The sequence below is a fragment of the Sycon ciliatum genome, chromosome 11 (genome assembly GCF_964019385.1).
Source record: "Sycon ciliatum chromosome 11, ocSycCili1.1, whole genome shotgun sequence".
In the NCBI taxonomy this organism is placed as follows: Eukaryota; Metazoa; Porifera; class Calcarea; order Leucosolenida; family Sycettidae; genus Sycon; species Sycon ciliatum.
In genome coordinates, this window is record NC_088653.1 from 28,278,635 (window position 1) to 28,293,634 (window position 15,000).

Sequence of the window (15,000 nt, forward strand, 5' to 3'; positions counted from 1 at the left end):
AAAATATGGATTCAAACAAGTTTTCGTACAACACTCATCAGGAATCGTCGTTGTACTAAAGGACACTGAAACAAAAATTGAACTATTATAGAAAATCTAAGTTAGAGAAATAACACTAAGAGCAACAACAGTGAAATTTACAAGTGTGAATTTTAACAATCAAAGCGAGAACTGAACAAAGGAGAAAGGAAGGAAAGACAACGCGATAACACATAACAGCAGTACATTACACCTAGAACATTAACGGCCAAGCTTGGCCGCACTAAACACGACACGTTACTTGAACAATTTCAAACCAATTATACAATCTTTCTGTACACACAAATTAGGCTTATACAGACGCTGATAGATAGCTTCCAACACTTTTAACTGTAGTCCATAACCATGACGACCACGGCACAATACAGTGAACGAAGAGTCGGAATACGCAACGCAACAATCAGGACTAGCCAGCAGATGATTGTACACTGAAGACTTGCTACCACGAAACCTACGCACAACACTAACACTCTCACCGGCACTCTCACCATCACTCCCATCACTGCTCTCCGACTCACTGCTCCCTCCGCCGTCCGTTCCATCCTCCGCTTCCTCTGTACTCTCTCTGTCTCGTCCATCCCGCCTGACCGGGTCCATTGAACTCGACTCGGCCGTCCCCCTGCTATCACGTCCTTCCTTTCGCCCTCGTCCGCTGAGTGCATAGCTTCTGTTGTAGTTGGCTGTTGATCGTCTTGGTCTTTCAATCATGGGCTTGGATGGTGGATTAGTTGTGGTTGCTGTAGATTGCGTTGTTGGTGTTGGTGTGGGAGTTACTGATATGCAAGGTGGGTCGTTTTGAGTCGGCATGCACTGACGAGTGCCCCCGGCGGCTTTGGCTGAGGCGGTGCCGCTTGCGGTCCCGGTCCCACTGCCTCCTCCTGATCCTCCGCCATCGGTTCTTGCGGCGGTGGAGCTTGCCAGTGGCAGACCGCGAGCAACACTGACAGCTGCATTAACACTACAAACGCCGACTCAAAAAGACCCACCTTGCATATCAGTAACTCCCACACCAACACCAACAACGCAATCTACAGCAGCCACAACTAATCCACCATCCAAGCCCATAATTGAAAGACCAAGACTATCAACAGCCAACTACAACAGAAGCTACGCACTCTGCGGACGAGGGCGAAAGGAGGGACGTGATAGCAGGGGTACGGCCGAGTCGAGTTCAATGGACCCGGTCAGGCGGAATGGACGAGACAGAGAGAGTACAGAGGAAGCGGAGGATGGAACGGACGGCGGAGGGAGCAGTGAGTCGGAGAGCAGTGATGGGAGTGATGGTGAGAGTGCCGGTGAGAGTGTTAGTGTTGTGCGTAGGTTTCGTGGTAGCAAGTCTTCAGTGTACAATCATCTGCTGGCTAGTCCTGATTGTTGCGTTGCGTATTCTGACTCTTCGTTCACTGTATTGTGCCGTGGTCGTCATGGTTATGGACTACAGTTAAAAGTGTTGGAAGCTATCTATCAGCGTCTGTACAAGCCTAACTTGTGTGTACAGAAAGATAGTATAATTGGTTTGAAATTGTTCAAGTAACGTGTCGTGTTTAGTGCGGCCAAGCTTGGCCGTTAATGTTCTAGGTGTAATGTACTGCTGTTATGTGTTATCACGTTGTCTTTCCTTCCTTTCTCCTTTGTTCAGTTCTCGCTTTGATTGTTAAAATTCACACTTGTAAATTTCACTGTTGTTGCTCTTAGTGTTATTTCCCTAACTTAGATTTTCTATAATAGTTCAATTTTTGTTTCAGTGTCCTTTAGTACAACGACGATTCCTGATGAGTGTTGTACGAAAACTTGTTTGAATCCATATTTTTTCCCTACACCATTTCATATTTTCATCGTTTTATTGCACATCGTCTCCACCGTTTTTTACATTGCATGAATAAAGTACCCAAATGTCGGTTCAGCTAGTTTTATTGATTGCGGTTATCAAATTGTTGTCTCCTCGCCACGTGTTTAAATATTATGCTTTTGCCCATAATTATGGCATATGCTTGGTGTGTTGTACAAGTGTCACATCGTTTCTTCTTCACTCTTCACATTTTAGTTTTTGCAAGGAGTTCTCTTGCTATTGTCACCTAGTAATCTCGACTTTCGTCTTACAAGCTTCTAGAGTGCATTCATGCATGTGTACAAATCAATAATGCCAAGAGTACACACACTTGAGAGGGACGAAAAGCGTTTCTTCTGTGTGTGTGTGTCTTCTGCTTTTCGTCCCTCTCAAGTGTGTGTACTAGGCTCTGCACCTTGGTGTATTGAGCACTCTCACGAGCAACCACAACTCACTCCGAGTAATGCCAAGAGTAGATAAACAAGAGTGGGCAACTCCGAATCTCTCCTGCACAATTTGCAGATACCCCCGCCCACGGCGGAATTTTTTGTTGTCTCCTTTTTCAGAGAAACGCGCATTTTGCCGCAGAGCAGTGTGAGAGCACGTGCGGGGCACCGACCTTATAGTTTAACGCCCGACCAAGAGCACGAGGGAAAACTTTCCGAAAGACTCGCAGCGCGGGCGTCGTCGAAAAGAATACGTCAACAAAAAATTCCGCCGTGGGCCTACCCATTCGCGAGTTGCACACCAGGCTCTTGTTTATCTACTCTTGGTAATGCTTATGGCACGATTTACTAGTATCCTTCTTGTTGCGTCCTTGAAAGGTGATTCTCAAAGATAACGACTGTTCACTTGGCTGTTCTGTTTGCTGATCCTAATTGCAGAGCTGGCTTCACAACTCTTTAAAGTCAGCGCTGAAACCTTGGTGAATGCTACCAGATTGAACCTGAATCATCCGTTTGTATTCGGCTCAAAGTTTAAGTCCGTCAAGGACGTCACGGTAAGTCTATGGATGAGTATGTTTCTATCCTTTACCAATTTTCCTCCCACTCTTGAGGAGATGAAACATTTTATAATTTACAAGTAAAACCTGGGAGAGTCATGAGTTAAAACTGTGTAAACTGCAATTGGCACCAGTCCAAAATATACGTGTCACCTGGACAAATAGCAATAAGGAAACCTGTGTAAAAAAACACAAAACAGGAGAAACATGAGGACACACGTGCAATGGAAAGTCTCTTTACTCCAGTCCCAAATGCTTGCCGGCAATGTAGGTACCAATTGTGTTTGACTTGTGAAGGGGCTTAACAGAAATATTGTTATAATGTGATGAGAGATGAAGCCGCCTTGACAGCTGTTTTCTCGTGGGCAATTAAATGACTGACGGATGTTATACTCATAGCTTAGAGCTATTTTCTCTTCCACCTAGATATAATTATCAGAAGTCGAGACTGCGTGTTGTAGGACGCCTTCATCACGAATGCCGCCCAAGTGGCTACTTCGGGTTTCAGCTCACCCTGTGCTTCTTCTTACCCATGGCTAGCAGCAAATGTGTGAACTGAGCAAGAAGAGCACACGGGAAGCCCACTGTGCATTGAGCAGGGCATGGTGCTTTCTCGCAGGTTTGGCGAGTGGAAGGTGCAACGTGCTCCTCGTGTGTTCCCGTGGCAGTCGTGAGTCAGTCAAGTGTCAAGTGTTGCCAGAAAGCATGTATTCCTCCTAGGAACAACCAACCTCAGCACTTAGATATACTAATAGATGGTCAAATTCGAGTGGGGTTATACAGAGTAAACCCATGTTGAAGTTGGGCACGGAAATGCATAATATTTATTATTGATGACATCATCAGCTCTGCAGGATTAGTTTAACGTCTGTGTGAAGCATGTGTTGGCCCACAAGAAACATCCCATTAGCATGTTTGGTTCGTTTATGCAATATTTCCAAGATTTTTCCCTGTTTATTGTTCTTTATGTACAAACACAGCGGGCATAGTCTGTTCCATTTCCGCTTCGCAGAACATTGTATAAGCATGGAGGAGGAAGACATACATGTCCATGTAACACAGTATGTTAGAAAGAAAGGCTAAGCTGCATGTTATTCTTGATGTGACGCGCAATTTCTCGTCAAATTTGGCGTAAAACTCCAAATTTTGACGTGCGATGCAGGTCACTCGTGTTGTTTTCCAACGCTCGATTCGAATAACGCCAGCTGAATTTTCGTGTCACATAAAAATTATTTAGACTCAGGTGCTGGTGAAGAGCCAAGAATTAATTTATAAGACGAAAAGAGGACCAAAGGGCTACAAGTTACGCTATAATATCCACTAACACCACCAGCAACTTCACAACCAGCTCATGCGATAACTTTTCATGACACTGACCAACGGTACTGACGTTCTACACCTAGCTGGCAATCAGCTCTAGAACATCTCAGATGCGCACTGCTATTTGTTACTGCTGATTATTTGTCCCTCTCAATTGTCTTGGTCAAAGTACTGCACTGTAGCACTAAGGCGTTCCATTCTTTACAATTCATGTTCGCTTAACTTCCCCTCCAAATGATCTTGGAATCTTTAGAGCCACTCAAGTTGTGTGGTATGCTGCTATGCGTCCTTGAATTGTGGTTTGACCGTTTTGTCTGATGGTCTTGCCAGTACTGTCATCGACATGCTATGCGTCCATGAATTGTGGTTTGACCGTTTTGTCTGATGGTCTTGCCAGTACTGTCATCGACATGCTATGCGTCCTTGAATTGTGGTTTGACCGTTTGGTCCGATGGTCTTGCCAGTATTGTCATCGACATGCTATGCGTCCTTGAATTGTGCTTTGACCGTTTTATCTGATGGTCTTGCCAGTATTGTCATAGACATGCTATGCGTCCTTGAATTGTGGTTTGACCGTTTTGTCCGATGGTCTTGCCAGTATTGTCATCGACATGCTATGCATCCTTGAATTGTGGTTTGACCGTTTTGTCTGATGGTCTTGCCAGTATTGTCATCGACATGCTATGCGTTTTTGAATTGTGGTTTGACCGTTTTGTCCGATGGTCTTGCCAGTATTGTCATCGGCATGCTATGCGTCCTTGAATTGTGGTTTGACCGTTTTATCTGATGGTCTTGCCAGTATTGTCATAGACATGCTATGCGTCCTTGAATTGTGGTTTGACCGTTTTGTCCGATGGTCTTGCCAGTATTGTCATCAACATGCTATGCGTCCTTGAATTGTGGTTTGACCGTTTTATCTGATGGTCTTGCCAGTATTGTCATCGACATGCTATGCGTCCTTGAATTGTGGTTTGACCGTTTTATCTGATGGCCTTGCCAGTATTGTCATCGACATGCTATGCGTCCTTGAATTGTGGTTTGACCGTTTTATCTGATGGTCTTGCCAGTATTGTCATTGACATGCTATGCGTCCTTGAATTGTGGTTTGACCGTTTTATCTGATGGTCTTGCCAGTATTGTCACCGACATGCTATGCGTCCTTGAATTGTGGTTTGACTGTTTTATCTGATGGTCTTGCCAGTATCATCATCGACATGCATGTACATCCGCCAACGTCCTTCACAGCTGAGACTTTCGTCTTGTGCTTGTCTTGGTTGCGCTCACCTTCCCCTCCTATGTTATTTCTAATCTCGAACCTTCCAAGCTGGAAGGCTGTTGGAGTGTGCATCTGAGATGTGCTAGAGCTGTTAGCCAGTTAGTTGTAGAACGTCAGTACCGTCGGTCAGTGTCGTGCAATGTTATCGGATGAGTTGATTGTTTAGTAACTGGTCGAGGTTAGTGGACCCTACAGTTCGTTGATCCTCATTTCTTTAATCAAAAAATAATGTGCAGCTTTAAAGGGGAAGTTCACCCTACAATCTAAAGTTCAGAACTTGTATCGAAAAATCCACTGATTCCAATTGCGAAAGTCCGAGGTTGATCTAAGCAACCGTTCTGGAGTTATAGCATCTGGAGGTTTAGACTAAATTCGATGATGTTAAGATGACATCATACTTTATGACGTCATTGAGATAAACTGATTTTTCAAAATTTGATATGGGATACAAGTATAATATATCCCATATGACATGTATGACACCTTATGACATACATGTACATGTTTGTCAGTATGACACCTTACTGGTATCTAAACTTGAAATATATCCCCCAGAAAGCTTGTTGCAGCAAAGAAAAACGACAGATATTGGCAAATGGCAATTCACCATCTATTCCCTTACAAAATCTATCTCTGTGACGTCACAGGGATGGGCAAATTATGACGTCATCATGATGTCACAGAATTTTGCCAAAACGTGAAGGTGCTATAACTCCGGAACGGTTGCTCCAACCAACGTGGGACTTTCACCATTGGAATCAGTGCATCGTTCGCTACAGGTTGTGAAGTTGTGATTTTAGGGTGAACTTCCCCTTTAAAACGTCTCTGTTGTCTAGCATTGAACGCTGTGCACCTGTTCTTCTTCGTCGTTTTTCGTGTTCTTTCAGGTGTCGGTCAACGGCTTTATGTCACTTAACCGTTTCTCCGGTGGCTACAATCTCAATGCGCGTGTCACTGAGCATGCTGCCATCATTGCACCCTACTGGACGGAACAGCGTCATAGCAACGACTCATGCCCAAGCGGCACAGTGCAAGTTCACTATGTCAACAGCACAGATGTTAATGGAAATTTGTCTGCGATAATAGCTGCTGTGGAAGCTCAGTTCAAGCCCCAAGCAGTATTCAGGCCCAGGGAGGCAGTCATTGCAACCTGGAGGGATATCCGTGACCAAAACAACAAGGTAATTACTAACAGACTTTTTCAGCTCCGTAGTGTTTGACAGCCCAGCCGGCAACAGGCCGGTCTGGAAGTAGGACAGTGGTATTAGTGTGAATAGTGGCAGTGTAGGGTAGCATAGGGTAGCGTAGTGTAGGGGTGTAAGCAGTCAAAATCAGGGAGAATCTCTTCGCCATGGGCGAGCTCGCAGGAGAGCCTGCGATGAAACTGCTCTGCTCCCTCCCGGGCATAGAGCAGACTCTGCTCAGCGTGCTGCAGACCCTGACGTCTCATATCAGCGAGTCGAGGGATCGTGAGGGTCGTCTCCATCAGCGTGTGGACGATCTCTCCACGCATCTCCTAGCCCTACGTGAGGAATTTTGTTCACTGCAGAAATCCGCCATTGTTGTTCCCGACAAGGCCCCTGCACGATCTACTCAGCACCAAGTCCAAGGCGACAAATCTCGTACCCGTACGAAACCTCGTAACCGTCCTCCCCAGCAGGGCCAGCCTGACCCAGCTGCAGCAGCAAACCAGCTCGACCCAGCCGATGCAGATGCTGGACAACAGTCAGGGCAGATCGACGTGGCCTCTGGCTCTGCACAGCACGAAACCCGTACCCGTACGGACGACCCCGGCTTTGTCGATCCTGAGCCTGTGCAATCAGACTGCGAGAAGAGCCACCCTATCATGGCCGTCATCAAGGATGACAGTTGGAAATTAGTTGCGGCGGGCCCGCCAAGAAAGAAGCGATCTGTGTTCTTTGTGGGCAACTTGAGCCACGACTGCACAGTGGACAGTCTCACTGAGTTTGTACACCGTAGGTCGGAAAGCGTAGGGACGCCTGTCAAAGCCCACCAATGCAGCCTACATACAGCCGGAAACGGGCAAGTGTCAGCCAGGATATCGGTTGATGCCACCTCCAAGCTGACAGTGACGACCGCCAATTTCTGGCCAAGGCCACTCTACTGCAGGCCGTGGAGATTCCACACCTCCACAAATGCGAATGCAGCCAACAGCACCAGCAGCAGCAAGAGCAGCCGCCACAACAAGAACAACAACAGCACCAGCAGCAGCACCAGCAGTCGCCGCAGCAGCACCAGTAGTCACCGCAGCAGCACCAGCAGTCGCCGCAGCAGCAGCAGCAGCACCAGTAGTCACCGCAGCAGCACCAGCAGTCGCCGCAGCAGCAGTAGCGACAGTAGCACCAACCAGCTGGAAGCACAGCAGCATGATCAAGAGCAACAGCAACTTGGGATTGCCGCCACGATAAATGACTTCCTGAGCGCGAGTCGTGGCCTGTCCGCTGCCGCTGCCGGCACACCTGTAGCCACGCCACACAGCCACAAACGTTCTTCTGCCGAGCGGTCACCTGATTCGCTGTCGCATGATGCGAAGCGTCCTGCCCAGCCTGGTGCGCAGCCACTCCGGCAGGATAACCAATCCTCACAATGATGGCTCCAACACGTGCACGGCAACCACCTAGAATGCTCCGCCTCATGCTGACAAATGCTTTCGGTATCTTGTCAAAACTTGGGGAGTTCCAAGCTTCTCTCAATGCCCACCACCCAGACATTGTCATCGTCACGGAGACAAAAGTCACGGAGGACAAGGCCACGCCTGCTGACCTCACATTCCCTGGATACTTCCCACCAGTTCGAAGGGACCGTACGGCCCAGGGGGGCGGTGTTGCTGTCTGGATTCGGGCCGACCTGGCTTTCACAGAACTAGAATATATTGATACTGGTGGAAATGAAATCCTGTGGGTTCGCCTCAAGACAGCAGCTGGCCCATCCATTGGAGTATGTGCTGTGTATCGCTCAGGTTCATCCGCTGATGGAGACATCTCTGCCCTAAACAGCATCAGCTCTGGCATAGATGATGCTAGGCAATGCTGCCAGAATATCATCGTTGCAGGTGACCTAAATGTACACAACCGGGAATGGCTAGGCAGCAGTAGAACTTCCCCTGCTGGTGAAGCTGCTTAAGATCTGTGTTACCACCATTGCCTCGATCAGCATGTCCATGAGCCAACACGTGGTAATAATATCCTCGACCTCATAATGTCAGATATCCCTGGAAGCGTCATCTCAACTCTCCATCCACCTCTAGGGAAATCTGACCACGCAGTTGTGGTAACTGACTTTGAAGTTGCCCCCTCCTGTGACCGTCCCAGTAAGCGAACCGTGTGGCGCTACCAGCATGCTGACTGGCCTCGGCTACGGGCTTTCTTTCGGTCCACAAACTGGGTGTTGACTGATGACAACAGCATTGACGTCTCTTGTGTGAAACTCACACAGAAGATCAAAGAGGGCATGCAGATATTCATCCCATCCAAAACCCTGAAGCTACGCCAGGGAGACCCAGCCTGGTGGTCACCTGAGTGCCAGGAAGCTGTTGACAGGAAGCAACGTGCCTGGCGACGTCACCGATCTTCGCCCAACAATGCACACCTGCGGCTGGCCTACTCTATGGCAACAGGTGAAGCAACAAACTGTCTGCACAGAGCCAAGCAAGCGCACACTACCAGTATCCGCCGAAAGATAAGAGAAGGTGCCCTTTCCAGCCGACAATGGTGGACAACCGTCAAGCGAGCAGGTGGGCAAGGACACCGCTCTGCAGACATACCTGTTCTGCGTGCGTCGAACGGAACTGAGCACACCACCTGCAGCGAAAAGGCCGAAGCATTCGGGCAGTATTTCTCCGCAAAGTGCAGTCTTGGTGACAACGACTTGCAAGCCAACAGCCTCCCTCCAGTCCGCCCCCGATCTCAAGCCCAACTCCGCAATGTCCACTTTCGGCCAAGCACGGTTGAGCGGAAGCTGAGGCAACTCCACCCCGCCAAAGCCACGGGTCCAGATGGCATCCCCGGGCGTGTACTCCGGCAATGCAGCAAAGAGCTGGCTGCACCAGTGTCGCGGCTCTTTTCGCAGGCCTTCCACCAAGGTCGGCAACCTACAATGTGGAAGACGGCAATGGTTGTGCCGGTGCACAAGAAAAAATCCAAGTCTGATGTTAAGAACTACCGCCCGATCTCCCTCCTCTCTATTCTGTCAAAAGTCATGGAGGCCATTATTAACCACTCAATCCGACAGTTCCTGGAGGCACACAACATCTTATCGAAAAGTCAGTATGGCTTCCGCAGCCAACTCGGCACCCAGGACATACTCACGCTACTCAACTACCAATGGAGTCGCGTTGCAGCCAGAGGTGGTGTAGTTCGAGTCATTGCAGTTGATGTGGCTGGCGCATTCGACCGCGTCTCTCATGTAGGCGTTTTGCACAAGGCACAATGCTATGGTGTAACTGGTCCACTTCTCGCTTGGCTGAGGGATTACCTGACTGATCGTCACTTGAGGGTTGCAGTTGGAGGTGAACTTTCCAGTCCGTACCCGACCAAAGCTGGCGTGCCGCAGGGCAGTATCCTTGGCCCCACCCTGTTCATCCTCTACACCAATGATGGCGAGGACCACCTCCCACCAGGTATGGAGCTAGCAGCCTACGCTGACGACACCACTCTCTTCCACTGCCTCACATCAAGAGCTGACATTGACTGTGGCTCCGAGCTCCTCCAGCAGGGCATTGATGCGTTTTCCCATTGGGGACATAAGTGGAGGATCAAATTTGAGCCCTCCAAGACGCAGGCTATGTCTATAGGCCACCATCGCCAGCCCTGGGAGCTCCCTCGAGCAACATTTGACGGCACACCGGTCAGTGAAGAGAGTCGGCTGAAACTCCTGGGAGTCACCTTTGACGACACCCTGAGCTACTCCTTCCACCTCCGCTCCCTAGCTTCCCGTGCTAACCAGCGGATTGGCTTCCTGAAGCGAGCGTCTCCCATTCTGGACGCCGAGAGCCGCCAACGCGTCTACAACGGCTTTGTGCGACCCACACTCGAGTATTGCCCCTTAGTGTGGATGGGCTCACCCTCGTCCCATCTTAAGAAGCTGGACCAGATCCAGCGAAGGGCCCTCCACATCATCGGAGCAGGTACTTGGCTCCCTAGCCTGGCACTCCGTCGCCTGGTAGCTGCACTTGCCTATACCTACAAGCTCTGCTATCTAGATGCATCCAGCCCTCTGAAGCAGATGCTGCCTAAACCAGCCACTCACCGTGCCCCCGAGACAAGACCTACCCGTCAGTCTCTCCAGCTGCAGGATTCCCATCCATACCAGATGACAACTGGCCTGCCTGCCAACACCCGGAATAGCTGTCTCCAAGGATTCCCTGCTTGCACCGTTGCAACATGGAATGCCCTGCCACCAGACCTGTTCCACCACCCACCCGCCCAGCCTCACATGCAAAGCTTTAAGAAAAAGGTGTACCGTCACCTTCTTGCTCAGGACTGGCTCTCTGCTACTGATGCACTTTGAATCTGTTCGCCAACGCTTTCCCTGTTCTTATTAGTGTTCAACTGCTTACCTTATAACCCTGCTGTCATCATCACCAATATTCTGATTCTCATGCACATATCCCAGAACCTGCTATCCTTCGCAGTCCCCATCACCAAGAGCACTGTGCTCTTCTATCTCCCAGCTCTCTCTCTCTCTCTCTCTCTCTCTCTCTCTCTCTCTCTCTCTCTCTCTCTCTGTCTCTCTCTCTCTCTCGCCCTCGCTCTCTCGCTCTCTCTCTCTCTCTCTCTCTCTCTCGCTCTCTCTCTCGCTCTCTCTCTCTCTCTCTCTCTCTCTCTCTCTCGCTCTCGCTCTCTCTCGCTCCCAGCTCTCTCTCTCTCTCTCTCTCTCTCTCTCTCTCTCTCGCTCTCTCACTCTCTCTCGCTCTCTCTCTCTCTCTCTCTCACTCACTCTCTCTCTCTCTCTCTCTTTCTCTCTCTCGCTCCCAGCTCTCTCTCTCTCTCTCTCTCTCTCTCTCTCTCTTTCTCTCTCTCTCTCTCTCTCTCTCTCTCTCTCTCTCTCTCTCTCTTCTCTCTCTCTCTCTCTCTCTCTCTCTCTCTCTCTCTCTCTCTCTCTCTCTCTCTCTCTCTCTCTCTCTCTCTCTCTCTCTCTCTCGCTCTCGCTCTCTCTCGCTCCCAGCTCTCTCTCTCTCTCTCTCTCTCTCTCTCTCTCGCTCTCTCACTCTCTCTCGCTCTCTCTCTCTCTCTCTCTCTCTCTCTCTCTCTCTCTCTCTCTCTCTCTCTCTCTCGCTCTCTCTCGCTCCCAGCTCTCTCTCTCTCTCTCTCTCTCTCTCTCTCTCTCTCTCTCTCTCTCTCTTTCTCTCTCTCTCTCTCTCTCTCTCTCTCTCTCTCTCTCTCTCTCTCTCTCTCTCTCTCTCTCTCTCTCTCTCTCTCTCTCTCTCTCTTTCTTTCTTCTCTTCTTCTTCCCCCATCTCCCGATAATTATTAGCCCCCGTTTTCTTTCGACGCGTTTGCTGTGCAGTGAAGCCGAGACCCTAGGTCGGTGGAGCACATCAGACCCCGTCACCACGTCCACGATTCATGCTTGCGATGCTGCACCGCTGCTTTGCATGTCATGATTGGAAGCTGTGGCCTTAGTAAAAAAAAAAAAAAAAAAAAAAAAAAAAAAAAAAAAAAAACACGATCCTGCTGTGTTTCTTGCATTGTGAGAGCACAGAACACACTCCCACATGCACACAAACATGCCCACACTTACATACACACACACACACACACACTCACACACCTTGGTCCTTGGTAACACTGCCATTAAATGGTCACGTGTCCCCTGTGCAGGGGTCGACAGCACTGAGTTCAGCATTGGATCCAGAAACGCCGCTCTACTTCCTGGACAGGAAATTAGCACAGCTATGCAGGTCGAAACCACGGGATGACTTGCAGCAGCAACCGCCGCCGAGACAATGCGCTCTGCAGCAGGGCAGGGCAACCCGCTGTTTCCGAACCGAGTCCGCCGATGCCACAGCCGAGACCGACGCCACTTCAGCAGCCGAGTTGGAGAGACACTTATGCGAAGCTAGCCCGCCAGCACTCAAGAACCATCTCCCGCACGCATTACATAGTCGGCTGCCGGACTGCTCAGATATGGGCTTCCTCCTCTCGGCCAGGCACTTGTGGCGATTCTTGTATTTCTGGTGGGCGAAAGTACGCTGGCAAACATCGCAGAGCACAGAAGTGTCACGCTGAGCCGATCGCGGTACTGGTTGAGCGGAATACGCACTGTGCCATTTCCCACGCTCCTGGGCGAGGTCGTACCATTCCGTGTGGTCGATGTTCACTGCGGAGAGGTCAGCTCTGACAGAGTCTCGCCACCGTTTCCGAGGACCGCAAGCCGGCCTCGGCGGAAGGAGCGCACCAAACAGGAGCTGGCGCGGAGTTCTATCGCCGTCCATCCTAGCTAGATGGCCTAGCCACTCCAGACGGCAGCGAAGAACACGTGTGGTAATATCCACTGGATCTCGACGATTCCAGGCCTCCAGAATGGTCTTCCTGTTGATGTGGAAGTCCCAGGTGTCTCTTCTACCGAGGGCTAAGATTACGGAAATGCAGCGAAGATGGAAGGCGGACAGCGCCGCAAGCTCGCTTTTCAGTGGTACCCAACACTCCTCTCCGTAAAGGAGAAGAGAAGCCACACATGCATCATACACTATTCGCTTCGTTGCCAGTGAAAGATCGCCATCATCAAAGACAGATCGACGCAATGCTCCGAATGCCCTAGATGCTGACGCTATTCGGGACCGAGTGTCCACTGCGGTGCGGCCACCAGTATGGATGATGGAGCCTAGGTAGCGAAAGTCATGCACATTCTCGACGATTTCCCTGCCAACCACCAATGGACGACGATCCTCCGGAGAAATGCCGAAGCCGACCGCCATTACTTTGGTTTTTGATAGGTTGATGGTGAGGCCGAAGCGAGTTGCGACGTCCATGAACCGGCTGAGCGCAAGTGTGGCACCATGGGGAGTTGTAGCAGTAAGTGCCGAATCGTCTGCGAATTGACTGTCACGATGGATGTTGATTGTGTAAGTGCATGTGGGAAATTCTCCGGAAGGCGGGCGTACCTGACAAGCTGGTTACCATTATCAGCTCATTTCATACCTCTATGTCTGCAAACCTGTCGATCCCGGGCATCGAGGCCGAGCCTATTGAGGTGCAAAATGGCCTTCGACAAGGTTGTTGTATGGCCCCAGTATTGTTCAATATATTCATGTGGGCAGTATTCCAGCTGTGGCAGCGTGAGGTTGCGGACATGCCTGAGATTGGACTTCCCGTCTCCTCTAACTCTGGACCGTCTCTCCTTTTCAAACGCCAGAAGACTGACACAATCAACTCACACACACACACACACACACACACACACACACACACACACACACACACACACTCACACACACACACACACACACACACACACACACACACTCACACACACACACTCACACACACACATACACACACACACACACACACACACACACACACATAAGCACATATTATGCACACACATACAAACATGAGCACACATACACACATCCACACACGGGGAAAACAGACATGGAGAGGTTAGCCGAGATACTGTTTTGCAGCGACACTGTGTTGAGATTTACTGGACTCGTGTTGGAGACATTTGTCATAATTGTACGGCTAAAACCCTTTGGATTGATGTGCAGCAACGATCGCTTGAGCTGCAGGGGGCTTTGCAGCAAGGTAGGTAGAGGCGATGATGTATGCCACACAATGGTCCTAATGAGGTGCTTTGCTCTGCTTAACACCTTCACATTGCAGCTCAACGTGCATATGTATTTGTGAGTGATAAGGTGGAAAGAGTACAAATTCTTATGAGATAATCAGTGAAAGTTATCTTTGAGGCATCTTGCAGCTTCATCCGTAGAAAGTAGTTGAGTGGACATACCCTTACCCAAAGCACTGTATACATTGTTTTATTCGTACCTGGCGATGGCAATATTGCCGAAACGTTGTAAGTAACAGAATTGGTTCGGTTTGCAGTGTTTCGGGAATGGGTGTGTCTCACCAGCTACTTTCTACAGGTAATGATTGACCAGGTTATTGGCACACGCTTTTCGCGAGCCTTCCATTTAGCACAGTGCTGCAAGAGTCAGTAGAGCTCTTCTAGATATTCAGTTTTTTAAGGCTGTATCTGCCAAACCATCTCTGTCTCAAATCTTTGCTACGGGAATGTCCGTTGTCCGCTGATGACCAATATGAAAAAGAACATTACAACTGCTATCCGGTGATGACGGTGTGTCACATGTAGCAGTGCGTCATGCTTATAAGTACCATTTAGTAGTGTGTTTGCTTCGTATACAGCAACGGCATTTTCGCTAGGGGTGAACTCTTCAAGTTAATGTTCCTAGTTCCTTGTTCCGGATGACAACATAAACTGTTCCATGTTATTCCTAGACGAGTGCTTTTGAGAGTACAGGAGTCCAGAATAGTAACTATACACCGT

The 15,000-nt window shown here is 49.4% G+C and overlaps 1 protein-coding gene across 2 annotated transcripts in view; it reads left to right on the forward strand.

The window, feature by feature from the left end:
• The window catches only part of LOC135827325 (uncharacterized), a 347,133-nt gene that overhangs the window by 272,117 nt on the left and 60,016 nt on the right, over nucleotides 1-15,000 (forward strand). For both annotated transcript variants that reach the window (XM_065339846.1, XM_065339847.1), the window contains exons 33-34: nucleotides 2,752-2,867; nucleotides 6,354-6,647. In XM_065339846.1, the coding sequence (XP_065195918.1) occupies nucleotides 2,752-2,867; nucleotides 6,354-6,647 (410 nt within the window). The remainder of the gene's footprint in view (nucleotides 1-2,751; nucleotides 2,868-6,353; nucleotides 6,648-15,000) is intronic.